The following is a 27,685-nucleotide window of genomic DNA, read 5'->3' as shown; positions in this document are numbered from 1 at the left end:
TCTCTCCTTTTCTTCCTTTCCCCTTTCTGTTTTCCTTTTCTTTTCTTTATGCGATGGAAGACTCCCGATGCCTCTTTTAAGAGAAACCAACTAATCCCTTTTCTTTTTTTCTTTTCTTTTTTTAATACAAATGGGTCCCACCACCTATTTTGACCTAGTAAAAAATAACTCACATATTACATTATATACCCACCTGCATGCTCACTTTAGGACACTGGATGGATGATGAAGCTGCAATGATTTAGCTCCGAACTGACAACGTTTGGATCGATGGCGGAGGCGAGCTTGGATGAGAATGGCTATGTGGGACGAGAGAAACGCATCAAGCACTATAGCAATCTCCACAGAATACTGCTTGTGGGCGAGGGTGATTTTTCCTTTGCAGCTTGCTTGGCCAGGACATTTGGCGCCACCGTCAACATGGTCGCCACCTCGCTCGACTCGAGAGGTACCTGCGCAAAAATCACTTGCCTTGTCTTTTTTTTTTTTTTTGTCACATTCGGTCTCTAACACCGCAGCTCGGTAGAAAGACTGAGGATGTTCTCGATGTCTGTATCGAAATCGACAACCTAAGATGCTTTGTCTGTCCTTACCATTTCTAAGGCTGTCCCTCAGTTTTAATCTTAGTTCTTGTTTTAGTAAATTTTTCATGTCCCTTTGTATCCTTAGACATGATAAAGAAGTGTTATGCAACATCAGCGATTAACAACTTGGAAGAGATCGAGGGCTTTGGGGGCACCGTTTTGCATGAAGTGGACGCTCGTACCATGAGCAAACACCCCATTCTCAAGCACAAATCCTTCGATCGAATCGTCTACAACTTTCCTCATGCTGGCTTCCACGGCCCTGAAGAATCCTTACTCCAGATTGAGTAAGTCTCCTGCTCTCGAGCGTTTCGTTTCATTTGATGCTGGCATCCATATTGGTTCCATAAATGCGTGCCTCGATCTTTCTTTCCGTCTGTAATGATCTATCCTGCATTGCAAGTTTAACTGTATCAAATGCGAATCTGATTTTCAGGCTTCACCGAGATCTGGTGAGAGGCTTCCTGAAGAATGCGAAGATGATGCTGATGGAGGACGGGGAGATTCACGTGACGCACAAGATGGCGCATCCATACAGCAAGTGGGAAATCGAGAAGCTGGCCAAGGAACAAGGCCTGTTCTTGGTCGAGGAAGCGCCGTTCTCTGCATGGGATTATGGAGGGTATGTCAATCGGAGAGGCTCGGGCGCAAAGTGTCATCGGACTTTCCCAATCGGAGAAGCCTCTACTTACAAGTTTAGCAAAAATGATCACGGAATCCATATCGTTAATGCTCTGCTGAATTTGAAGTTGGCCGATCTTGTTGAGCATGCTGAAGCGAAATGATCACTGGGTAGTATATATGATGTGGTGTAGTTCTAAGCAGTCTTCTCCAGCAGCGCATAAAAGAAAGCTTTAATTTCGCAACCTAGCTTGGAAGGCACTTCATTTTCTTGCTCGGCTAGTACGACAAAATTGTGAAACTAAAATCAATTTTTTGGTGATTTGAGGAGTGTGTAAAACATTAGACAATTGGAAGGAAGTATGCCAGTAATTTAATGTAGTAGAACCAGTGTTAGTGATACTAAAACCTGAGCCATCGTCAATGACTATCTCATCCAGTCCTTCATACTCGCTATGCAAAGATAAATTAGCAAGATCAATTGTAACATGATGTGAGGCTCCCGAATCAATCAACCAACCCTCCTCTCGGGTTGAACTTTGGCTAGCGATAACATTTGCAACTGGAGCACGGATTGCGTCTTGAATGCGGAAACAATTTTTGGCGGAGTGTCCCATGCGATCATAGTATTGATAAACGACGGGAACTATTGTGGTATGGAGACCGTGAGTCACTACTTCTGTGATCTCTTCGACAGTCCAAATTGTGGGTGCTAAGGGAATTTTTGGAGTCTCCAACAAGCTATCCAGAACAGCTAGAGTTGTTCCATTGGGATGGAGCTCTCGGACCTCAAGTGTTTCGAGTGCTAAAATTGGCTGTTACCAGTAGGACTTCAGCTGTCATTTCTTCATGTTAAAGGAACATTTCATGGGCAACTAATATGTTGTAAAGTCCCATGAAAGGACTTTAGCTGCCGTTTCTTCATGTTGAAGGAACATTTCATGGGCAACTAATATGTTGTAAAGTCCCTCAAAAGTGATTGTGTTCATGAGCATAAATCGCGCTGCGATTTCATGGTATTCCAGTCCTAGTCCTCAGAGACCATGGATAACAAGGTCATCGTCATGGAGAGGCGAATCAATCATTACCAACTCATCTACGATATATTTTAGTTGCTGTAAAAAAATCAGAAATGTAATGAGAGTTGCGTTTAACCGTTGATAATTGGTCCGTGAGATGCATGATGGGGGATCGAGATTTGCTTGCGTAAAGTGTTGCAAGTTTGTTCCATGCGCTTTGAGATGTTGCACAAGAAGCGAAAATCTCGTTGAGCAAGAGTTGGTCTTGTCTAATCCAATGAGGGTGGGCGGCATTCGCGATCGTTTGACTGTCGGAGGTGATCTCTTCCGATGGGCAAAGATGTGTTCCGTTGATGAATCCTTCAAGGTCATATCCGACTAGCAAGGACATGAATAAAGCCTGCCAAGAAGCATAGTTAATGAAAGTTAGCTTCATGGGAAGCTACGCACCAACAGAGATTGCAATAAGTCTGGTTTAAGTGGCTACTGAAATTTCGGGGAGAATTGTTTCGAAGCAGAGTCTGTGGTAGCCATGGCTAAGGTAAAAGAAGGCAGAAAAACAAGTTTTTTTTTTTTTTAAAAAAAGGGGGATGAGAGGGCACTTAGGAGCAAATTGCTTCTATACTATGAAAAGGGAGATTGAGAGAATATTTTCCAAGATGATTTTCATTGTTGTATTTCAATGATATTTATGGTACATGTATACGGATGGCAACAATTAAAAATATGAAGAAAATCTCAACTAATTAATAATTATTAACAATAATAAAAAAAAAGGCTGAAATTACGGAGGATAATTTGAATTTTAAACCGGTTCTCGTATATCAAAACCACAATCAAGAGTGGAAGAGCTTGGCAGATACGAAGACCCGGAGGCCGAAAGTGTTTCCATCCGTCCACATCGTCAAGGAAATCAAAACCTTCAAGCAAGAATCCTATGCTTAGCAGTACAAATGGAAGTCCCCATCACAGTGATAGGAGACGCCATCATGGGAGGAACCTTGACGCCAGCACCAGCAGACGCCCATGTTCCCCCACCAGGAGCGGACCCACTCGGGGAATCTGCTTTTGGAAAAGAAGACGGGCAGCCAGCAATGCACTCGTAGAGAGGAGTGAGGGAAAATTTTCGAATCAAGGTCTGAAATCCTCTCGTTTTTTTAAATAATAGTCTCAATTAAATTTTATTTTAAATAAAGACCCGAAGTGATATAATATATTTTAAATAATGGTTTGAAGTGATCATTGTATTCTAAAAAAGGATTTGGCTTAAATGACGTTTTTGTCATTTCTCACTTTGATTTTTGTTCATTGTTTCTCTATTTTTACTTTTTTTTAAAAGGTTAAAAAAAAAATAGTTGCACAAGCGGCAGGCTACCTTTTCTACCTATGGCCATCGGCTCCTCAACGAGAGCCGGCGACCCCGCCAACTAGAGGTGTGGGCCTTTGTCCCTCGCGAAAATCGAGAGAGGGTCGGGTCCTCTCCTAGTTTTGGCAAGGGCCTCCTAGCCCTCGCCTCCAGTAGGCGGGGTCGCTGACCCTCGCCAAGGTGCTGGCGACCCCGCCGGCCATCAACCCCCTTGTGTCCCGAGCGATGGAGCGGTGGCCTCGCATGTGTATGTTGTATTTCTTTTTTAAAAAAATAAAATTGTTAATTTTTTAGGAAACATAAGAAAAGAAGATAAGTCTAATAAAAAAGAAAAAAATCAAATAAGAAAAAGATGAAAATGCCCCTGAAATCAAGCTCTTTTTTAAGATTTTATGGCCACTTCAGTCCCTTACTTGAAATAATATTCACTTTAAATCATTATTTGAGAAAATGATGATACTTTGAACTTTTATTTGAAGTAAAATTCATTTGAGATCTTTATTAGAGGAAATAAAACAACTTTGGGCTTTTTTTTTTTTTTTTTTTTTTTAATGTTTCCAAGGAGTGGTCGCTCGAAAAGCAATCGGAAAAGCAGATGTCCGACATGACTGACGAAGAATTGAGGAATCTTTGCTTTCCACTCGCTTACCGACGCTACCGTCCAAACCTCTTTTCTTTCAGGATCATCCACCAACTAAAGGGGGAAATGACTTTTCGATAAAAATAAAAGGGGGAAATGACTGACTGTTAAAGAGGAAAATAATGTGGAGGCGTCTTTTGCTTTTGCAAAAGGAGTCCAAAGCATCAGGTGAAGATAGGTTCACCTCTGTATAAGGCGCCCCTCACCTCCAGTAGAAAGAGATCTCTGGAAACAGAACACCTCCATAGCACACCTCTCAAGCCATGGAAGTTCTCTTCAGAAAACCTGCTGAGTGTAACAAGGCAATGCACGAGTCGTGCACTACCTCCCACGGGGAGGAAAGTCCCCGGTGTATCTAGCATGTAATGAATAAAGCCTTTTAGACCCAGCTTTTGTGGCTAAACACATGGATCTTTCTTTCAGCATGCATCTTCCTTTCCAATGCTCTCGGTAGCCATTGCAGGTCCATAACCGATAGAGCCTAGCCTCAAGGAGATCAGTGCAGTTCTAGTTCTCCGAGGAAGAACTTCCCATCCTAACGGTGTCGTGCAGTAGCTCATAGCGGTGATCAGCATTAGTCTGTCGCCAATCTCTCTACGTCGACTCTCTTATGAGAAAGTTTGCTCGTGTTGATAACTCTCTGTCAGCATAAGTCCCGTTTTCCTGTGGGCATGGCCGTGTAGGGCAGCAGGTCTTGTGGAGGAGGAGGAGGAGGAGTTAGCAAGCGCTAGAGTATCATAGTGAGAGGAGTTTTTGAGTGCGGACGCTATGGTCGACCTAAGCATTCTGCTTTCGTTGGGCCTTTCATTAGGTGCGAAATTGCAGGGAGGGCAATCTTTCTTGTTCTAGATTCAGTAAACTGGTCAGAGGAGGAAGATGATAAATTTTGGCTGATAGATCCATTTATTTTCCATGTTAAAGCTTTCATTACCTACATCTAGAGATACACGGACGTGACGAGTACTCGCCCAAAGGGAGGTATTTCAAACCACTGAAGCAAACTTTCAGGCACAAACACAGAACACTATAGACTCATGAGCATAAAGTGGGAAACCACTATAAACATCATGCATGCATACATGCATAACCAAGGTGAGCAATCACCTCCGATAGAAGGGACCACGCTAGTTTTCCCTCTTATGAAGAAAAAGACCCCAACGTCGTTGATCCCGGCGGCTGGCGCGAATGGTATCAGAGCCAAGTTCAAAAAACTAGGCGAATGGTATCAGAAACAGAGCCAAGTTAACCTTTCAGTTAACAGAGCCAACCATAACTCAGGTATCACAGGCATCGCCTTTTCCATTCCATTCTTTCGATTCAATTTGATTACGACGTACCGGTGCCAAACGCGACACTACATGTATTTATGAGATCGTACATCCTCTTGATGGTCGAATTCCATTACTAGGTGATCAGACAGGCACACTCGAGGATATGAGAGGTCGTTCAAGCTTGGATGATGTATCAAGCTTCTAGGTAAATGAAGCTTACAAACCTTAACTCTTTTTTGGAAGAAAACTAGGAGACATAGCTGCTTCTGCCATTGACTGACCCGAGCGCTTGCACTTTCTGATCACCGCAGAGACTTTTGGTATTCAAGACACTCAGTCATAATGCTCTTTATATACCCCAATGGCATGCTCGCTTTAGGACACAGGATCGATGAAGAAGCTGCAATGATTTAGCTCCGAACTGATAAGATTTGGATCAATGGCGGAGGCGAACTTGGATGGGAATGGGTATGTGGGACCAGAGAAACGCATCAAGCACTACAGCAATCTCCACAGAATACTGCTTGTAGGTGAGGGTGATTTTTCCTTTGCAGCTTGCTTGGCCAGGAAATTCGGCGACGCCAGCAACATGGTAGCTACCTCGCTCGACTCGAGAGGTACCGATGCAAAATCATTTACCAGAGCTCGCTAGAAAGACCGAGGATGTTCTCGATGCTTTGTCTGTCCTTACCGTTTCTAAGGCTGTCCCTCAGTTTTAATCCTAGCCCTTGTTTTGGTAAATTTTCACGTCCCTTTTTATCTTTAGGCATGATATGGATGAGATATGCATCTTCAGCGATTGACAACTTGGATACCATCGATGGCTTTTGGGGCACCGTTTTGCATGATGTGGACGCTCATACCATGAGCAAACACCCCAGTCTCAAGCATAAATCCTTCGATCGAATAGTCTACAACTTTCCTCATGCTGGCTTCCACGGCCCTGAAGCATCCTCACTCCAGATTGAGTTAGTCTCCGGCTCTTGAGCGTTTCGTTTCGTTTCGTTTCATCTGAAGCTGACCATCCTTATTGGTTCCACAAATGTGTGTCTCGATCTTTCTTTCCGTCTGTAATGATCTATCCTGCATTGCAAATTTAGCATTATCGAATGGGAATCTGGTTTTCAGGCGTCACCGGAATCTGGTGAGGGCCTTCCTGAACAACGCGAAGGCAATGCTGGCCAAGGACGGAGAGATACACGTGACGCACAAGATGGGTCATCCATACAGCAAGTGGAGAATCGAGAAGCTGGCCGAGGAACAAGGCCTGTTCTTGGTCGAGGAAGTGCGGTTCTGCGAGCGGGATTATGTGGGGTATGTCAACCGGAGAGGTTCGGACATAAATAGTAATTGTACTTTCCCCATCGGAAAAGCCTCAACTTACATGTTTAGGAAAAAATATCCGTGAAACAAGGCTTGTTCTTGGTCGAGGAAGTGCGGTTCTGCGATCGGGATTACGTAGGGTATGTCCACTGGAGAGGTTTGGGCGTAAAGTGTATTCGTACTTTCCCAATCGGAGAAGCCTCGACTTACAAGTTTAGCAAAAATAATCACGGAATCCATATCGCTAATGCACTGCTTAACTTGAGCTTGGCCGCTTGTTGAGCATGTTGAAGCGAAATGATCACTGGGTGGCATATATGATGTGGTGTAGTTCTATGCAGTCTTCTCCAGCAGTGCATGAATGAAGCTTTAACTTCGTAATCTATCTTGGAATGCAATTCATTTTTATGCATGCTTTTGGGAGAAAGTTTTTCGGATTTTCCACCAGAAAAAATATTTTAGATCAATTAAAAAATTCCTAAATGGTGAGAATAATTTTCTATTTTTAAAAAGGAATCATTTCCTCTTCTTTTCTCTTTACCTTCCTTTTCTTTCTAATTATTTTTTTACTTGTCTTTTATTTCTTCCTCAACCGGTCGTTGCCAAAGTGATAGCCGGTGACTAGCCACAGGCGATGGAGGAGCTCGCCAGGTAGAGGTGGCCACGGTTCAAAATTGACCGGTTCCGATTTATGAACCGGCGATTCCGGTTCGTGGCCACCCCCGAACCGAAACCGACCCCTTAAGAGGCGGTCCCTGTTCAAGGGCCGAGTCCAGTTCGAGTTTTTATATATTAACTTTTAAATAGTAAATTATGAAATAAAAAAATAAAAAATTATCAAATATAAATTATAATCAAATTATACATTGTAATCAAATTTGGGAAGAAAAAAAAAGAGGGGGAATCGGCTTAAACTTAATGAATTATCATTAAGCGTCTACATATCTTCTTGGGGATAGAAGAATCAAAGCCCATGTAATTCTTTTACCTTTGATAACCCCAACTTACCTCATCATCAATCATCGCTACCCATTCCGGTAGTCATGGTGTTGGTATTTCCATCATCATCATTGAAGAATTCGGCTTCTGCGTTGCGATCCATCTCTTGTTGTCGAAATTGAGCTTTTGTCCAATCATCTAGACAAGCTTGAGCCTCCGCCGAATCCGAATGTAATCTTGAACATCGGTCGTCCAAAATTAATCCCGTAGCATTAAATGCTTGTTCAACTACAACCGTTGAAAAAGAGGCCACTAAAATCCGCCTTGCGATGAGAGCGAGAGTTGGGAATTAGGTTGAATGCCTCTTCCACCACTTTAGAATGGAAAATCTATGCCTTTGGATGCACCCAACTCAAAAGAAATTATTAAAGAGGTCCCTATTTCAGTAATATTACATATTCCTCCCTTTTGTCTTTTTTGCCTACTCATCAACAATTTGTGCCCTCTACTAATTCTACCACTGTCACGCCCCGATCCCCGGGCCAGTAACAGCACTACCAAATCGCCTCAGATCATAAAAGGATCACATCTCAAGCACGTCATCGACCTCTTATTTTCATCTTTTAAAAGAAAACACAAGCGGAAAGTGCCACTCTCAAACAAAATAAATTAACAGGAATAGAAAAGTAGAATATCAATCATATCAAACAACTTAGTGACAAAATTTTACTTATTTATAGATACGTTTTAACCCTCGAGAGACGTAGGTATCTACGGCCCGTTCTCTAAGGCTACTCTACATGACCATAAAAAAAAAAAAACGGGGGTCGCCAAGGTTAACTCGTATCTTCATCAAATAGAGTGGCCATCCTCACCCTCTCAGATCACAACAAAAAGGTCACCATCAAAAAGTCTCTAAAAACACAACTCAAGGGTGAAAACCCAGCTGGGGTCTAGGTTAGAGTCCTTAGAATCCATATCGCTATCCGGATCCTCAACCTCCCCATCCAGAGTGTCTAAATCCATGAGATCCCACATCCGACTCAAGGCCGCAGAAGGAGATCCATCAAACCCTCGGATCGGCCCATATAAGATATCACCATCTCGGACGAGCCAGGCTTTGAAAATATGAGGTACCAAAAAACCTAGCCCTTCCTCGACCTAGATGGTCGTAGTATGGTGCTCCCATAACTGGTCAAACCCAAGAATTGGGAGATGAACAACATCATAGGACTGGTCTACGGGGACTCCGAACCTCACCGGATGTACTATAGGTATCACGGACCTAAAAACATTTAATAACAATGGGTGAGATATAAAATCTCCATAAGTCAACGCTTAAGTCTGGATAGGACATAAACTCGCTCAAGGCATCCTAAGGATGCAAGACAATATCGATAGAAGATCAATAGCGTGCAACTCGCATCGCATTATAATTTGATGCAAATAAAGTTGGTAATCTCTATAATATTGTGTAATATTACATAATTTTAGGATTTTAGGCAATTTAATGATTTTAGTGATATTTTCGTAATATTGTGTTTCCTAGATTAATTAGGGTTAGCACCATATATAAGGGTGCTTATGGTTTCGAGTGAAAGGACCTTCAGACTTTTTGATATTATTTTATTGATTTGATAATCGTATATGAGAGAACAGATTGTTCCTCATTATCAATTCTAATTCTCCTATTTAGCCAATTTCCGTTTGCGTTTACGCATCAATTGGTATCAGAGCATAGGTTGCCTTGGACCGATGGCTGAACAGAATCATAGTGGTAGTGGACGGCGGGCTCGTGGTAGCCGGGGACGTGGAGTCATTCCCGAAGCGGATGAACAACGGCCTCTAAGATACCTGCGAGGTGTAGAAATTGAAGAACAGAGAAGGCGAATCCAGAATTTGGAGCGACAACTTGAGGAGGCGAGGTTAGACGTTTAATCCGAAGAAGGAGCGGAATCTGAGAATGCATTCGATGATGAAGAGGAGGATGATAATCCTTTCAAAGATTTGAACCAGGGACAGAATCGAGGAGCACGACCCGAAAGTCAATCCACTTTTCTCAATTTTAGGATGAAGATCGAGATTCCTAAGCTTCAAGATCCAATCTTTGATGAAGATGCGATATTTGACGAAGATGTGATATTTGACGAAGATCCAATATTTGTTGAAGATCCAATCTTTAATGAAGATCCAGTTTATGATGAATCTGATGGAGAACAAGAAGATGCGGATCCAGGCACGAAGGTAGAAATTATCGTGTCAACGAAGGGTGACGTCCCCTAGGTGACCGCGCGGATGCCAGCATGGGAGGTGCAAGCCTTCAAGGAGGGCGCGATCACAAGTCTGTGCCATGTGTAAGAATCGCGCGATTGCACGTTGGGTCCGTTGTCTACGGAAGTTTGTACGGATACTGTGAACGTGATGGGCCCATTGAGTTCTCCGAAGGTGCGTGTGCCTAAACTATTGGATATTGTTAATATTCATGAAGGTGTTCTTGAATCTAGTAGGGGCTTCTACACAAATTTGTATGCTGTTCTTGGAATATATAATGGTGGTGAATTACTCGATCGGATATTGTCCAAGAAAGACAGCCGTTATGCTGAGAAAGATGCAGCAGTTTTTGTACGCCGGATGCTCAAAGTCGTTGCCCGGTGTCAAAGCACGGTGCATAAAGCCATGTATATGATGCCGTCAATTATGCATCGGGGGATCTTGCTTGCAGAACCTATATTTGATTATGGGAAGGATTTAGTGAAGAACTACTCAAAATTTATTAACTTTCCCATCTATTTGTGGGCAAGCAAAGAGGTCGATGTGGAAGTTTCCGCAGATGAAAGTGAATCAAGCAAGAAATGAAGTTCTCTACACTTTGCACTGTGTCTTTGAATGAATAAGCTTGAAGATGTGTTTTCGGAGAATTTACGGGGCTCAAGCTGATGTATTACTTGATTCGTTGGAGAGACCGTCCCGAACGAAGCAGATTTCATAATCTTAGAGACGGGATTGAATTTGAAGAGATTGAAGTCAATGAAGAAGAACCAGATTTGAGGACAAATCTTTTTCCTAGCAGGGGAGAATGATGCAAATAAAGTTGGCAATGTCCGTAATATTGCATAATATTACATAATTTTAGGATTTTAGGCAATTTCGTGATTTTAGTGATATTTTCGTAATATTGTTGTTGACACCTAATTTTGGCGATCCCGTATTTTGTTTTATCTTATCTTATTTTATTTTATTCCGTTAGAATATTGTCTAATGGGTTAGCTATGCATTTTTATGTGTTTTATATATGTGTGTGTGTGTGTGTGTGTGTGTGTGTGTGTGTGTGTTCTCTTATTTTTATTCCCAAGATGGCAAAATATATATATAAATCTTACAAAAAAAATTATTTAAAAAAGAAGAAGAAGAAGAAAAATAATAATAATGTCAAATTTGTTGAATATTCATATTTTCTTGTTTTACTATAAAATAAAAAAATAAAGTAAAAAGTTAATTAAAATTATATATTATTATTTCATTTAAAAAAAGGAAAAAAAAAAAGAAGAAAATGAATCGAGCCGGCTAGGCCCCGATCCTCACGGGCAGTGTGTGGCCCGCGAATTCAATCCGCGGGTCCAGCCTTCCCGCTGCCCTATTTGGGCTTTTTTCTCCCTTTGACTGGACTCCCCTTATTACCTTTCACTCAGCTACACACATCAATGCCCCAATCTCACGCCACTTTGAATCTCACCACACACTTCACGTGGTGAGTCACCCATACACGTCTCTATCATGCGAGTTTCACTCCCATCCATGCGGGGAAGCTTGGGGAAGGAGGTAAAAGTGACAATATAAGCGGGAGAGAAGGGCAGGCTGGGGGTTCGTTTGTTCGGCTCCAAGAAGAAGGGGGCGTTGGAAAAAAAAGAAAACAAAAGGAGAGGAAGGCGGGCGCACAGGAGAGAACAGAGAAGAATTAAGGAGGGGAAGTCCAAGCTACACGGTTAAAGGAGAAGAACCCTTCTTGCGATCGATCTCCGGAACTCACCAGCCACTTCGTTCGTAAAGGTCGGCCTTTTCTCTTGGATTTGGTTGCACCATTTCGGTGGTGGAGCTCGCCGGGCCGAGAGCTTCCATTTCTCGAACCGGCGAGCCTTGGGTCGCTGTTTTGTCTTGGCTGCTGCAGGTCCTACTGTTGAGTTCTTTGTTTGCCTTAGTTGGAATACCAATATCCGGTCGCAACCTTTTGACCCCTTCTCTTATTTTGTCGCGTGGTCACACTCGTTTGCGTGTTAGTTTACTGTCTTGGTTTAGTATTCAACTGTGGGTGATCTTTTTGAGTGATCAACCGCTCGGTAAGACTTCACCTTGCGAGGCGGGGGAGTTAGTGAAGGTTTGAGCCTCCGTCGAGTCCTTCATTGTTGGTCGTTCGTCAAGTTCGTCATTGGGAGTCGTCGGTCCTTCGGACGGTCAAGAGCGTGTTGGAGCGTGGCTTGGCGTTGGTTCCGGTGAACAAGTCCGGGAGGTGCGGCGCCGAAGTGAGCGAAGTCCGGTGGTGCCAAAAGTGCAGTATTGTCATTGGGTGTTGCGTAAAAGCACATGAAGAGCAGCGAGCGGAGCGACCTAGGTCCCTGGGCTTTTTGTCAAATTGCATAAAAAAAATATTTACCAAATTAGGGGAAAAAAACATATTTACCGTTTTGGGGTCGGCTCGGCAGTTTTAGTGCCGAGTGGTACATGCCGAGCAGCTAGATTGCTCGGCACTGTGAGTGCCGAGCAAGTTAGTGAGCAGAGGGCAGCAAAGCCGCTCTTTACTCGCTGCCATGCTCTGGACCCCTACCCGCTCGTAAAGCATCCACAGAAGCTCATCCTTCCTCTGCATTTCGCCTCTCCATAAAAGCTCATCCCTCCTCTGCATTTCTAATCTCCACAGAAGCTCATCCCTCCTCTGCAGAAGCCTCCTCCACGTAACCTCTTATTTTAAGTGATCTGGATATTAAGTGAACAGAGTGTGGAGTCCGCTGGGAGCCCTCCCCTCGCTTTGATTAACTTCGGCGAGATTTGTTCTTAATATCCCGACCAAGTTTTAATCAGACTCTCTAAGACCTCATTTCTTGTTTTCTTCTACATACTTTCAGCATTCTCCTCTTCAATTTTTGGTTTCTATTTTATGCAACGGTTTATCTATCACACCCCCTCTCCTCTTGTACTCTCCCTCACATAGCTCACGAAGATTTTCTCATATCTCCCTCTCCTCGGATGCCTTTATTGATGTTAGTGTTTTTATTTTATTGCAAATATTTTCGTCATGTTTAAATTAAATTGGGACTTTTTTATTTTTGCAGAAGGCGAGAGAAAAGCAAAGCAGACCTTCTTACTAGTTTGAGGTAAACCTCGTTATAGTTATTTTTTGCGGTTTCGTAAGTATTGTTTTATTTATTTAATTATTAATTGTACACTGAATAGTTGTAATGTTTACAAATTACGGTAAATAAAAAAAATTACCATAATCTCATAAAAACAAATTTTTAGGACACATTTTTGCAACTATGTCCATATTTATTTTGACGATTTTCAAAATTTTAAAAAGAAATTTACGAGTGTAAAATGATTTTTTTGCGAAAATAAAAAAAAAGTTGATCAGATGGCCCGAGAAGCGGGGGCGGGGTTTGACCCTGTCCGAAAAATATTTTTTTAATAATTTCGAAATTCGAATAATAGAAAATTAGAAAATACAAAATGGATTAAAAATAAAGAAAAATCATAGAGACTTTAAAGAAAATGAAGGAGAAATATTAAGAAATTTGAAAAAATGGGAAAATAGCCACAATGAACTGGCCATAGATTATTTTGGCCGGTGACTTAAAAAAATGACGATTTTGCCTTTCCGGCAAATTGTCTCCCAAATTTTTTTTTAAAATTCCCAAAAATTAGGAAATAACCACAATCAATCGGCCATGGCCGATTGAGGGTATTTTAGCCGACAGTTTTAAAAAAATGACGATTTTTTCCTTCCGGCAATTTGTCTCTCAAAAAAATTTAAAAAAATCCCAAAAATTAGGAAATGGCCACAATCAATTGGCCTTGGCCGATTGAGGGTATTTTGGCCGACAAATTTTGGAAAATGACGATTTTGCCCTTCCGGGGAGAGGCGGCTAACGATGATGCCACCACCCCAACCAAGAACTACGGAGGCACCCGTTGGCCCTCACGATGACGATCCACCCGAGCCTGTTCGGTTGACCCGGAGGACTCCTCGAGCTTATGTAGTTGGCGATGCCGTCCCTTACACCTTCGAGTATTATACGACGGATTTCGCTCCGGGTTTCACTTCGAGATTAGACCAGACAGGTTTCAATGCGGGATTCGCCCATTTTGCCGCCCTATTTCCCGAGGGATCTACTTTTGCATTTCCTAACCCGCAGACTCCGGCTCCTTCTCCCGCTTCGTATGGATCCGATTTCCCTCTTTTTTATTCGGGCTTCTCTACAAAAGGATATGTACCGTTTAGGCGGGGCATATTTTCACAAGATATGCCTTCATCATCTACACATCCTCCTCAATCAGATCCTCCTCCTCGGCCTCCTCCTCGTCCGTACAATACTAGACCGGCCGAGCACTGAAGAGAGCCACGTTGCGGAATAGGATGTCATGTAAGAAGACGGCATCGTTAGTACATGTAATTGCGACAGTCCAATTGTTATCTATTATGAAAATAACATGTTTTTCATATATCTCAGCACTTTCATTTTATGAATATTCTTAATTAATTACACTAATAAAATAAGCTTCAAAAGAAATAATTTATAAATAAAATAATTATTATTAAAAACGTAACAAAATAATGATTTTCTTTTTAAAAAAACTCCGAGCAGAACAAAAGGCCCTAAATCGTCCATGGCCAGTTGATTGTTGTAATTTTATTTTTACAATTTTTTTGGGAGACAATTAGCCCGAAGGGCAAAACCGTCATTTTCTGAAAGTCGTCGGTCAAAATACCCTGAATCGTCCATGATCGCTTGATTATGGTCATTTACTAATTTTTGAGGTTTTTTATAATTTTTTTGAAAGACAATTTGCCGGAAGGGCAAAATCGTCATTTTCAAAAGTTGTCACCCAAAATACCCCGAATCGTCTATGGCCGGTTCATTGTAGCCATTTACTAATTTTTAGAATTTTTTATAATTTTTTGGTAGACAATTTGCCAAAAGGGTAAAACTGTCATTTTCTAAAAGTCGTCGGTCAAAATACCCCGAATCGTGCATTGCATGTTGATTATGGCCATTTACTAATTTTTGAGATTTTTTACAATTTTTTTGGAAGACAATTTGCCATTAGGGCAAAATCGTCATTTTTAAAAGTTGTCGACGAAAATACCCTGAATCGTCCATGGCCGATTGATTGTGGCCAATTTACTAATTTTTGAGAGTTTTTATAATTTTTTTAGGAGATAATTTGCTAGAAGGACAAAATGGCCGGGCGGACGAAATCGCCGGGGCGGGGTTGGGGCCGTCGGCAGAGAGGGTTGGGGTGGGGGCGGCGCCTGGCTCGGCGGTTTAACCGCCGAGCGGACCTCAAATAGGTAAAATACTTTTTTCTCCCGTAATTTGGTAAATCTTTTTTTTTTTGGCGCAATTTGAAAAAAAGCCCCGGGTCCCTTGCGGTGGCCGCCGTTGGTGCGGCTTGTGGATGACCGCGTTGGTATAGGCACCGACGGCAAGACGGCTATCGCAAGCAAGTCTTGATAGCAGCAGTGAGGCGAGTCGGACTAGGCGCGGCGCATGAGCTAATCCAGCCGCAACAACGCAAAGCCTATACCAGCGGCGAATGAACGTGAGCAGAGGTGACGCGCTAGCCCAAACCAATAGCAACGTGAGCGTGAGCAAGGGAGGCATACGAGCTCCAAACAGTGACAACGCAAGTGGTGACTCGAGTCGGAGGTGATGGCGCGGAGGTCGGGCCTCCGCGTTACGATCTCGACGCACGGTGAACAGTACCGGTTGACATCCGGGAGGCCCTGCTGGGCACAATGGAGCGACGGCATTTGTGAGCGAAACTCGGTGGTGGTAGCGGCGAGATGAGCGAATCCTAGTGGTGCACGAGCAAGTCGAGCAAGGAAGTTCTGCATCGGAAGGGCGGGATGTCGTCGGAGTCATAGAGGTGCATACGCACGAAGGAGATGATGAACAGTAATAATGGGGGCCTGACTCACATTTTTGTTTGTTGCTTTTGGGCTGCTCGATGTGGGGTGGCGGAATAAGAAGAAAAATGGGCCTAAGCGGATGGGCTAGTGAAGAAAAAAGAAAAGAAAATCTTTTGGGCCCGGTTTGTGTTGCTCTCGAGTGGGTCTGGCGTGGGAAAGAAAAGATATTGGGCTCGGGCTTTTTTGTTCAATAGAGGGGCTGTTATGGGCGGCCGGGAGCTTGGCTAGAAAGGATTTTAGACCCGGTTCGGTCAAAAAAGAAAAAGTGGGCCCGAGCCCGTGTTTGGGCCTGTTTTCTTTTGTGTCTATCGGGCCCGATTCGGGTCCTCTTTCTCGGGCCTGATCGGGTCCGACGGCTTGATCCAAGCCCGGACCCGAGGACCCGACCCGGGCCCGGTTTCCTTTAATTAATAATAATAATAATAATAATAATAATAATAATAATAAAAATTCCAAAAAAAAAATCAGAAAAATTTCATAAAATTAAAAAATTTATTTTCATGACCTTTTTACCTCTAATGTGAATTTTCAAGCCTCGGATTGGCGTTGATTGAAGACCGATGTCCAATCCGGTCTGATAATCGTTGTAATTCGACCTTCGAGTCGAAATTGTTTGTTTAAATATCATCATCATAGATTTGGTATGCATGTGCTTATCCCGATCTTTATTTGGCGTATTTACTCGACCGAGTGTTTATCATAACACTGTCTTTTGAAAAATTGCTTGTTAATCGCTTTTCCTATCTCTTAGGTTAAGGATAAATAGGTAATTGCACAAAATGACAGAAAAACATTATGCATGATCATTTAGTACTTGGTTAGATACTTGATAAGCTTAAAATGATATGCAGAATGTGTGGTCACCTTAGGGAATATCAACCGGTTAGGTACCGAAAGGGCGCTAATTATCTAGTTAGCGTAAACAAGTCTCCGAATCTAGAAGCTCTGGTTGCGTAGGAATCGAGATAACCCACCCATGTCTCGATTAGTTTCTAGCCGACCCGAATAGGCTAGTGGAGATTCTTAATAGCATTTTAGTTTGCTAATCGGTAAAAAATGAATCCAATGTCACGCGAGGTAGGACTTGGGAGAGTCCATGCCATTGACCGATGGCAATACCTCTAAACCCGCCGGACCCTCGGAGGAGGACGAGAGCGGGTCGCGACAATTGTGTTTCCTAGATTAAATAGGGTTAGCACCATAGATAAAGGTGTTTATGGTTTCGAGAGAAAAGAACTTCAGACTTTTTGATATTATTCTATCGATTTGATAATCGTATTTGAGAGAACAGATTGTTCCTCATTATCGGTTCCAATTCTCCCGTTTAGCCAATTTTCGTTTGTGTTTCAGCATCATAATTATCACATGATCAAGCATAATATCAAATCGAACTATTAATCACATACAATCTTACCCCACCTTGGCCCATACATGAACAGTTTATATATATACATACAATCAACTGCAATAACTAGAACATTCATCACAACTCGCATATGCAATGCACCACATGTGTTCTATTTATTAATGACAGTTCCCGATCTAGCAAAACCATGCTCTTACGGCAGAACCAAGCTTCCTCCCATTCCTTCGGCGAAGGCGACCAACAAGCCATGTGGTTCCAAGTATCTCAACATGGACTAATAGTCAAACATTCCTATAAGGAGTATCAGTCCATCACAAGCTGCAACCGATATAAGATAAATTGTGTGGTTCCAAGTACCATCGGCACGAATTTACCAGGCTCTAACCCTCGTACGCCGGGGTGTCGCCTTCGTCCTCACATACCCAAGGAGATGGTATCCATTATGTGACCACACAAGCACGACAGGCAAACAAGCAATTTATATCTTTGCATTTAACCCAATGCATATCCACAAATAGTGGTGCTCAAAACTTGGCTCAAGGCCATTTTCACGCTTAAAATATCAGTCCACACATGACCACATAAATACACATATTGTCCACTAGATTTACATCTATAAATAGGGTAATCGGTCATCAAATTCACATCGCTTGTAAGACTCAACAATCATCCAATAATAATGCAAGAATAACCTAATAATAATCGCCCAATAGCAATGAATTAACGGTTAATTATTCTGACTATAATGAACTGCATTTATCTTAATTAATTAAACCCCACTTTAATTAATTATTCGATCTTGTTTAATCCATCTAGAATTCTGATTATTCGTCACCATAAAAATTAAGCGTCTCGATATCAAATCACTAATTCAATTATAATTAAAATAAACATATCCGACACCCGTTAATCATTCTAATCACAATCAATTCCAATTATACTAATCCTCGAATGTAGTTAACACTCTAATCAGAATTTAGAGGTTAACTCACAACTCCCGCATTCGATGTTGGGTCATGTTACGGCGAGGATCCTTGGTCCAATTGACAAGCTCGGGTTCAACTATGCGGCAACCAACAACAACCGCGGAGGTTACGAACGACGCCTCCGAGTCGAGCTTGGCGTCGGGTCGGTGGCCGGATAAAGACAAGGCTCGGGTTCGGCGGTGATCTCATGACGAACGGCAAAAGAACAACTTGATTTTGGGGGATATATGGGCTGTGGTTCGGCGTCGAGGGTATGGGAGGTCTTGAGACGGTGGGTCGGCGGGTTGAGCAGCGGCTCCGGACGGCAAGACAACGGCGAGTAAGCGTCAAGGTTGGACCGAGGAAACTCGGCCCAGAATTGTGAGCGGCCGAGCGCAACGGCAGCTAACGACGAGGCTGGGGATGACTAGAGGTGGTCGTGGGTGTCAAGACAAGGAGTTCACAGTAACAACAGCTCGGGTGCAAAGAAGGCCAAGTGAAAAACAGAGTCATAGGTCATCCATCGAGATATGGCGATGAACAGAAATGACTCGCAAATGGTCGACAGCTTCGGGTAGCAATAGATTAGGTTGGACAGCGGCAGCTCGAGGGCTAAACAAATGCATTGGGGCTAGGTAGCCAGGGCGTCGGGACGGAGAGAGGCTTCGGCTAATGCTGGTGGCACGGCATCGTACCGCGAGGCGGCCGAGGGTGGTGCGACATAGTGGAGGTACCACAACAAGGCTGTGGGTGGCGATGTGGCTCGCGGTGAGATAAATGATGGGTGGTGGTGATAGTGTCGGATCGAGGGCTTCGGTTCCACAAAAGGACGAAGAAGATGAACAGAAGGTTAGGGGGTCATGTCGTTGAAGAAGAGAGAGATGAGAGAGAGAAATGCACATGGGTGGGGAAAACTTGGGCAGGAGGTTTTTGGGTTGACATCACATTAGAATGACGTAATGAGGAGAGAAAAATCACATAGGAAAAAGAGGGATTTGGCTGGTTAAGGGGGTTCAAGCAGAGGTAAAAACGGAAGGGAGAGAGAGATTTAGTTTGGATCAAATGGAAGTGGGGGCCAATTTTCTTTTTGTTCAAATCCCAAATAGCATTAGACAGAATAGCACCAAATAAAATAAAATAAAATAAAAAGAAAATAGGCCCACACAAAATTCAAATCACACCCATAAATAATTTCGTTCTATATCCATAAATCTTAGGGGTAAAAATGTAATTTGACAAATGGATATCGGATGGTCATTTGGCTCGATCAACTAAGGATAAAATTAAAATTTTCACATTAAGTTTCGGACGAGGTTAAGTTTATGCGCAACGACATTACGAGTCAAAGTTTGACAATTCAAACTTGACTTTTCCTAACAAACGTCCCGGAATAGCTAATCATCGACTTCCAACTCTTCAAAATCAAAATTTACTTTCTATGCTGGAATTTATAATTTCCTTACAGTCATCTAAATTTCGGGACGTCACGATTCTCCCCTCCTTAGGAAATTTCGTCCTCGAAATTGAAACACTATTACATTCATTTTCCTCAAAAAGAAAAAAGTATAAATTTTTCACGATTTCCTCATGTTTCCACGTCGCACCCTCAATCCCATAATGTTGCCAAACTACCTTAACCAACGGGATCCGTTTTTCTCTAGAACACTTGCTCTTTCTTATCTATGATCTTTACCGGATGTTTTGTGTACGATACTCATTCATTGTCGCAACCCTCCCCTTCTCTCGTGCGGGCGAGGTTGAGCGAAGGTTAATGAGCCGCGCTTCCGACCCAGTTGGGAAGCGGATCTTTAGCGCGTGGATCTCTCCCAAAACCCATTACTCGAATCGCGATGTGAGAAAAAGATTATCGGAGTTGACCTTAGTATGGTCGGGTGACATGTGCATAGTGTACATGCGTATTGGAGTCGCCACCGATCATTTTTTGGAGGGTATGATCGGGAACCCTATCGAGCGGTAGGGAGAAATCGTTCGATTCTACGAAAACCAGAGATTTAGGTCCGGAGACTTGGTTATGCCGAGATTTACACCGATGCCCTTTCGGTTACCGAGGTTGAGTGATTTTCTAACCTAAGAATTCATGCAGATGAAATTTGGGCGAAGTAGGCTCTAACGATCTAGGGAAGCACACAGACGGGAATTCACTAACCTATCACTCACAATCAGGAAATTTAATGCGCAATCAAGATAATCAAATCAATCAATCAATCAACAATGTACACATCGTATCTAATATGGCCCTATTAGCCAATAGAAATATCAATTTGAGTTACGGGGTGGTTTAGGAAAATTTTTGGGGCGAAAGGCCTAGAAGGGTAAAATGGACATTTTGGAAGGTTTGGGACCCAAAAATCACAAAATAGGGTCGGGCCAGTTGAATGTGGCCATTTCCCATTTTTTGTGATTTTTTTAGAATTTTTGAAATTTTTCTAATTTTTTTGGATTTTTTATTTATTTTCTAAAAGTCGAGAATTTTCCGGATCAACACGAATCGACCCTCGAAATCTCGAAAATTCTCGATCCAGACTATAGGAGTCCCGAATCGACCTAGATATTTTTTAGAAATTTTTTGGGAAAATCTGGAAATTTTTATGAATTTTGGTAATTTTTTTGGATTTTTAGAAATTTTTTATGAATTTTTATTTATTTATTATTAATATTCCGGACCAGGTCAAACCGGTCAACAACCGGTCAACCCAACCCCGAACCGGACCGGACTCGCTCAACACCAAAACGGCGACGTATGCTATTTATCTAAAATTTTTGATTTTCTAAAATTATTTTCTAATATATCGAAATATATATAAAATGAATGGACGGCTAAGATCAATCTTTGAATCAATCTCAGCCATTCGCTCATCCGGGAGCAAAACGACAACGTGTTCAGCCTAAACCTTAAACGACGCCGCATCACTTAAATCGAACGGACGGACACGATTCAATCCTAGATCTAATCCTGGCCGTTCGTTCGCCCGTGACTTAAACAACGCCGCATCAATTAAATGCATGAACGGCCACGACCTAACCCGAGACTCAAGTCTCAGCCGTTCATTCCTTCTAAGCCTAAAAACGACAACGCATTTGACTACACCCCGAACGACGTCGCACACCACTTAACCTAAACAGCGCCGCTTTTCATATTTTCTATTTTCTAACAAATAAACTAATTATCTAAAATCCGAAAATTCTAATCTAACGGCTGAAAATCAAACTAAGCTATTTTCCTCAGCCATTGGATTGAGGTCGACTCAGATTGCTCGCGCCAACGGCCGAGCCGACTCGGCGTGAGCTGGACCAATCAGAACTTGACACATCATCCTGTTAACTCGTGGACCCACCACCTCAGGATCGTCTTCAACCTTGCGACGACACCAAATGGACGGCCGAGGTTTCTCTCGCGAGATCTAACGGTGAGATCTTGCCGGAATGACCTCAAACCAACACCGATCGACTCGCATGCACCTCAAGATCAACATATTCAAAAATCAAAGAATTTTATCTACGGGATTCGAAACCATGAACTATGAACAGAACGAGATCTCGTAGTTCAATCATGGAGATCCAAGGCAAATCAGAGCAATTCTTTCATACAAGAGAATCTAATGGAGTTCATAAGACTTACCTCGAGCTCTGATTGAGCTCGCAAGGGCTAAAATGGCCTGGCCGATGTTCGACCAAACCGGCGCAGGTTAAAGGCTCGACTCGAGGTGTTCCGGCAAAATCAGTGCAAAAACACGATGCGATCGTGGTTAGTGAGGTTCCAGAAGCAAAAGGCACACATCAATTGCAACAATTAAGCTCGCGAAGGCAAGATGCCATGAATGCACAAGAACAAAAACGCGAAGCTCGACTCACCGTTTCGGAGATCTCGAGGCCAATTGAACAAGTGCGATCGCTTCCTGGAGCTTGTGTGAGGCTTCTAGACTTGATCTCAGGCTATGATTTGGTTTGGATTGGCCGGGCGAACGACTTGCAGTCCTCGCTCAAGCTCTCGTCAATGGCGGACGACGAGAGCTTTTCTCTCTCTCTAGCTCACTCTCTCTCTATTCCGTTGAATCTGGCGAGCACAATGAGCCTCTACCTTTCGCGAATCTTCCTCGGCTATTTATATCGAGCTTTTGAATTTGGGCGCGCACGGGTGAGCCTTCGCCGAGCCTCCCTCGTGCCCCCGCACGTGCCAATTGGTCACCGGACGGTGATGGAATCGCTTAGGATTTCGTCCAAGACCGTTTGGCCCACTGTCGAGCTATAACGAGCATGAATTCACGCGGTTTGCAAAATGTTGACTTTTCAGGGCACCGAGGCTTTGATCGGCTCGCCGGAGCTCCTCCGATGAACATTGGTCGTGCCGTTGGTCCCAATTGGCGCGTCTTAGCCTGAGGAACAAAACGCCCACATCAATTGATCCAATTAGGGCTGAATTGATCTTCAATTTGGTCATTGAAATCCATCATTGAATCTGCAGAATGACCAGTGTTAGTGGGGAAGACAACACTGTTTGAACCGGTTCGACCGGTCCGACCGGCGGTCAGATCGGTCTGAACCGGTTCAGACATTGAATTTTCAAAATTAATCCAAATATGTGGGGAATTTTCACAAATAAACCTCAAAATTGAACTTCGGGGCTCGAATTCTATTTAGAAATGTGTTTTTGCTCAAAAGTTCTTATCCATTTCTGCAAAAGCCCCAAATTTTTCTAAAATCCCAAATTGGGGAAAACTTCAATCGAATGCCTAATTGATCAAATTGGACCAAGACACCCCTGCCAATTGATTTGGAATGTATGAAAACCTAGGGGGGACATTCCAATTTTGCTACAAAAGTCCCTTGATTAAAAGTAATTTCAGAATTTTATACTTCTAGGGACTTAATTGCAAAATTTTGGGGATTTTGCCCAATTGGCGCAATTCGTGCAATTGGGGGTGCAATTGATCAATTTGAAATTGCAGAGGATTGCAATTGAATCTCTAGACTTAAAATGTGAAAAAATTGCAAATAAAAAGACTCTAACTGTATTTTTTATGTGAATTCAATCCTTAGTGTTATGAAGAAACATCTAAAATTAGATTCAATTTTTGATTTCTCTTGAGTTCAATATGAAAAGGGAATTAAAAGAAAAATATGGGATATTTTTCTATATTTTTGTGACCTCGGGAAGTATTTTTTATGAATTTTCTAGTATTTTCATATTTTTTGAAAATATTTAAAAAATGAGAAAAATATGAAAAATTATTTTTTGTTCAAAATTGGTTCCTTATACTTGGCCAAGGCTACCAAACTTGATTTTTCAATTTTTTGTGAATTTTTGTGAATTTTCTAAAAATAAAACTAAGTAAAACTTGATTAAAAATTAGGTGTCAACATTCATCCACTTCAATTTCTTCAAAACTCAACACATGAGTTGGATCAAGCTCATATTTTCTCAGCATCGACACTTGAAAAATATCATGCACTTGAGCAAGTCTCAACGGCAACGCAAGACGATACGCCAAATTCTCGATTCGTTCCAGAATCTCAAATGGTCCCACTTATCTCAGACATAGCTTTCCTCTCTTGCCAAACCGAGATCTTCCACTCATTGGCGACACTTTCAAGAATACATGATCTCCAAAATGAAATTCCAAAGGTCTTCGCTTCTTGTCCGCATAACTTTTCCGACGGCTTTAAGCAATCTTAAATCTTTCTCTGATGACCTTGACAGCTTCCAGCAAATGTTGCACTAACTCGGGGGCTGTGATACTTCTTTCACCAACTTCATCCCAACACATCGGTGTCCTACAAGGCCTACCGTATAACGCTTCAAAAGGTGCCATTTTGATGCTCTGCTGGAAACAGTTGTTGTAGGCGAACTCAACCATATGAAGTTGTTCCTCCCAATTGTCCTTAAAATCCAAAACACAAGCTCTTAGCATGTCTTCTAGTGTTTGAATTGTCCTTTCGGATCGGCCATCTGTATGTGGATGATAAGCCGTACTAAACCGTAACTTCGTTCCCAATCCAATTTGTAGACCTTTCCAAAATGTAGCGGTGAATTTGGGATCACGATCCAAAGTGATGGTTACTGGCATTCCAGGCGATCGTACAATATGGCATACATACAAGTCAACATATTTGTCCAAAGTGAAGTCCTTTCGTACGGCTATAAAATGCGCAGACTTCATTAATCTGTCTACTACAACTCAAATGGAATCATTACCTCTCTGACTTCTTGGCAGTCCCATCACGATGTCCATTGTTATATGCTCCCATTTCACTGCGGAATCTCCAAGTGGTTACGATAATCCACCATGCTTACAATACTGCGCCTTCACTTGTTGACACGTTAGACACTTTGCAACATGTTTAGCTATGCCAGCCTTCATACCGTTCCACTAAAAATGCTGCTTCAGATTCTGATACATCTTCGTGCTACGAGGATAAATATTGTAGTTGCTACAATGCGCTCCCGATAAAATTTCCTCCCTTAAATCTTCATCGGCGGGCACACATAGGCGTCCTCGAAATTTTAATATTCCACTCTCGGCTACCTGAAAATCAACCTTTCTATTAGCTGAACCTTCTTGAAGGATCCTTTAAATAGCGAGGTCTATTGATTACAAAGCTTTGACTCTCAACCGCACTTCCAGCTCAATTCTTAGCGCAGCTATGAAAGTCGACAGGCGATTTACCTCCAACTTAAAGTCGAAGTCTCTCACTTGTTCAAGAAGACACCATTCATGGGCTTGTAATTGAGCAATCACTAATTTTCTACTCAAGGCATTTGCAATTTTGTTAGCCTTATCGGGATGGTATGGAATCTCACAATCGTAATTTTTAAGCAACTCCATCCAACAACATTACCTCATATTCAGCTCCTTCCGAAAGAATAGATACTTGAGACTTTGATGGTTGGTACACACCTGAAACTATTCACCAATTAAGTAGTGCCTCCAAATCTTAAGAGCAAAAATAACTACTGACAATTATAGGTCATGTGTCGAATAGTTCAACTCATGAGGCCTTAATCGACAAAACGCATACGCGACTACCCTTCCATGTTACATTAACACGCATCCCAATCCTCTATGAGACGCATCATTGTAAATCTTAAATCCTTCGAGACCAGACGTTATTGTCAAGATAGGTGTTGTAGTTAGCTTATGTTTTAGCTCTTGAAAGTTATGCTCGCACTTATCCGTCCACTCAACCTTCACGTCCTTGTTCAGCGGTCGCGTCGGTGGCATGGCTATAGCAGAAAACCTTTCCACAAAGCGTCCGTAATAACCTGCCAATCCCAAAAAATTTCAAATCTCAGTCATCGTAATCGGTATCAACTAATCCATAATAGCTTTACTCTTGGCTGGATCCACGGAGATTCCTTTACCGAAAATCACATGACCTAAAAATGCCACACGAGTTAACTAAAACTCGCACTTACTGAACTTTGCGTATAGCCGATGCTCCCTCAATGTTGTCAGAATCGTTCTCGGATATTGTTTGTGGTCTTAAAAACTTCTCAAATACACCAAAATATCATCAATAAATACTATGACGAATTGATCCAGGTATTCTTTGAACACCCTGTTTATTAAGTCCATAAAAGTAGTAGGCGTGCTAGACCAAACCGCATCACAAGAAATTCATAATGATCATAATGTGTCCCGAATACCGTTTTCAGTATATTCTCCTTTCGAATCCTCAACTGATGGTATCTCATCCGCAAGTCAATCTTGAAAAATATCGAAGCTCCTTGCAGTTGGTCAAACAAATCGTTAATCCTTGGCAACCAATACTTATTCTTGATCGTCATCTGATTGAGTTGTCTGTAGTCTTTGCATAGACACAACGTTTCGTTCCTTTCCTAACAAATAACACAGGCACTCCCCGGGGTGACGCACTAGGGCGAACAAATCCTTTATGCAATAATTCATGCAGCTGCACTTTCAGCTTATTTAGCTCTGACAATGCCATTCTATACGGAGCTTTTAAAATCGGCTTCGTTCCCGGGGCTAATTCAATCACAAATTCAATTTCTCTATTCTATGACAGACCTGGTAACTCTTGTGGAAAGTTATTGGGAAACTCGCACATAACTGCGATATCCTCCATCCTTGGTTCCTCAACATACTTATTAACTACGGTTGCCAAATATCCTTAACAGCCACTTTCCAACGACAAGTCGCTTCCCGGCGACGAGATCAACGAGGTCGATGTTCCACCTTAGCTTTTGACAAACTCAAACCTAACCCCGTTCAGCGGGTTAAATTGAATTGCCTTATGATAGCAATCCATTGTAGCTCGCTGCTTCATAAGCCAATCCATGCCAATAATTATATCAAAATCATGCATTTCCAACACGATCAAATCTATCATTTCCCCATGACTACATATTACCAATTTACAATTAGGACAGCCTACCGCAGATAATACACTATCCTTTAGCAGTGTAGATATCTTAAAAATTGTCCCCAGATGTTTCGGACTCAACCCAACTAGTTTAATAAACTGTTAGCAACAAAGGAGTGCGTGGCTCCAGGATGAAACAACGCATAAGCAATATGGTCATTCAAGAAGACCGTACCTGCAATAATAGGCGAATCCCTCGCCTCTTCCCTAATCACCGTATAGACTCTTCCTTGCACTAGGGGTCGGTTTTGGTTGTTCCGAGGTGCATTCCTACGTAGCTATCCTCCCCGCCGTAGTGGCACCGGAGCTCTTCTTTGCCTCCGAGGGCAATCCTTCGTGTCATGGCCTGTCCGGCCACAAACAAAACAGGCTCCATTCCTAAAGGACACGGGGTAGTTCCATGCCTTCGGTTATAGAATCAACATATTCCACCATTACTAGAAGTTGACTTTCCCACAGCATTCCTCCGGTTAGGCGGAATGGTCGACCTTCCTCCAAATATTGGTCCTTTGCCAAATCTATGGTTATTCCCGCTAGTGGGTACAAATTGCGACCCGGGCGCGGCAACCCTTTCGGTCATGTTCCTCTCGACCAGCCGAGCCCTTTCATACAGCTTGTTGTAGTCTTTCGTGTTCACCAGCACTAATCGGTCCTTTAACTCTGGCTTCAAACTATCTTTGAATTTTTTTGCCTTGTCTACTAGATCTTCAACCATCCTAGGTGCATACCTTGACAGTTCAGCAAACTTAGCTTCATACTAGTCCACCGACATCTGATTTTGGCATAGACACATAAACTTATCCATCTTCCGTTCCTTAGCACAATCAAAAAAAGTACTTGCCGTTAAAAGTTTCCATGAAGGCATCCCATACCGAAACCGTACCTTCTAGGAAGATCCATCCATGTATCAAAAAAAGTACTTGCCGTTAAAAGTTTCCATGAAGGCATCCCATATCGAAACCGTACCTTCTAGGAAGATCCATCCATGTGAGGCCTCCCATTAGGT

General features: G+C 42.4%; 2 protein-coding genes across 2 annotated transcripts in view; both read left to right on the top strand.

Annotated features, from left to right (window-relative positions):
- Positions 1–270: 270 nt before the first annotated feature.
- On the top strand, positions 271–7,298 carry LOC115731245 (uncharacterized protein At4g26485-like). Its single transcript, XM_048273436.1, has 4 exons — positions 271–448; positions 670–871; positions 1,021–1,418; positions 7,147–7,298. The coding sequence occupies exons 1-3, from the start codon at positions 271–273 to the stop codon at positions 1,367–1,369; spliced, it is 729 nt and encodes a 242-aa protein (XP_048129393.1). The 3' UTR covers positions 1,370–1,418; positions 7,147–7,298.
- The window catches only part of LOC115754162 (uncharacterized protein At4g26485-like), a 31,907-nt gene continuing 9,694 nt past the window's right edge, over positions 5,473–27,685 (top strand). The window contains exons 1-3 of the mRNA XM_048273435.1: positions 5,473–5,706; positions 5,813–6,118; positions 6,268–6,469. Coding sequence (XP_048129392.1) covers positions 5,941–6,118; positions 6,268–6,469 — 380 coding nt within the window. The 5' untranslated portion in view covers positions 5,473–5,706; positions 5,813–5,940. The remainder of the gene's footprint in view (positions 5,707–5,812; positions 6,119–6,267; positions 6,470–27,685) is intronic.

The sequence above is a fragment of the Rhodamnia argentea genome, chromosome 2, assembly GCF_020921035.1.
Source record: "Rhodamnia argentea isolate NSW1041297 chromosome 2, ASM2092103v1, whole genome shotgun sequence".
Taxonomy (NCBI): Eukaryota; Viridiplantae; Streptophyta; class Magnoliopsida; order Myrtales; family Myrtaceae; genus Rhodamnia; species Rhodamnia argentea.
The sequence above is the reverse complement of the archived record's forward strand: the minus strand, read 5'-3'. Positions and strand labels throughout refer to the sequence as shown.

What these genes read in the sequence shown, in the direction of transcription:
- LOC115731245 (XM_048273436.1), top strand. Translation starts at nt 271, where the DNA reads ATGGCGGAGGCGAGCTTGGATGAGAATGGCTATGTGGGACGAGAGAAA. An exon ending in CACCTCGCTCGACTCGAGAG is followed by an intron (nt 449 to 669) that starts GTACCTGCGCAA and finishes TTGTATCCTTAG; the next exon opens with ACATGATAAAGAAGTGTTAT. An exon ending in GAATCCTTACTCCAGATTGA is followed by an intron (nt 872 to 1,020) that starts GTAAGTCTCCTG and finishes TCTGATTTTCAG; the next exon opens with GCTTCACCGAGATCTGGTGA.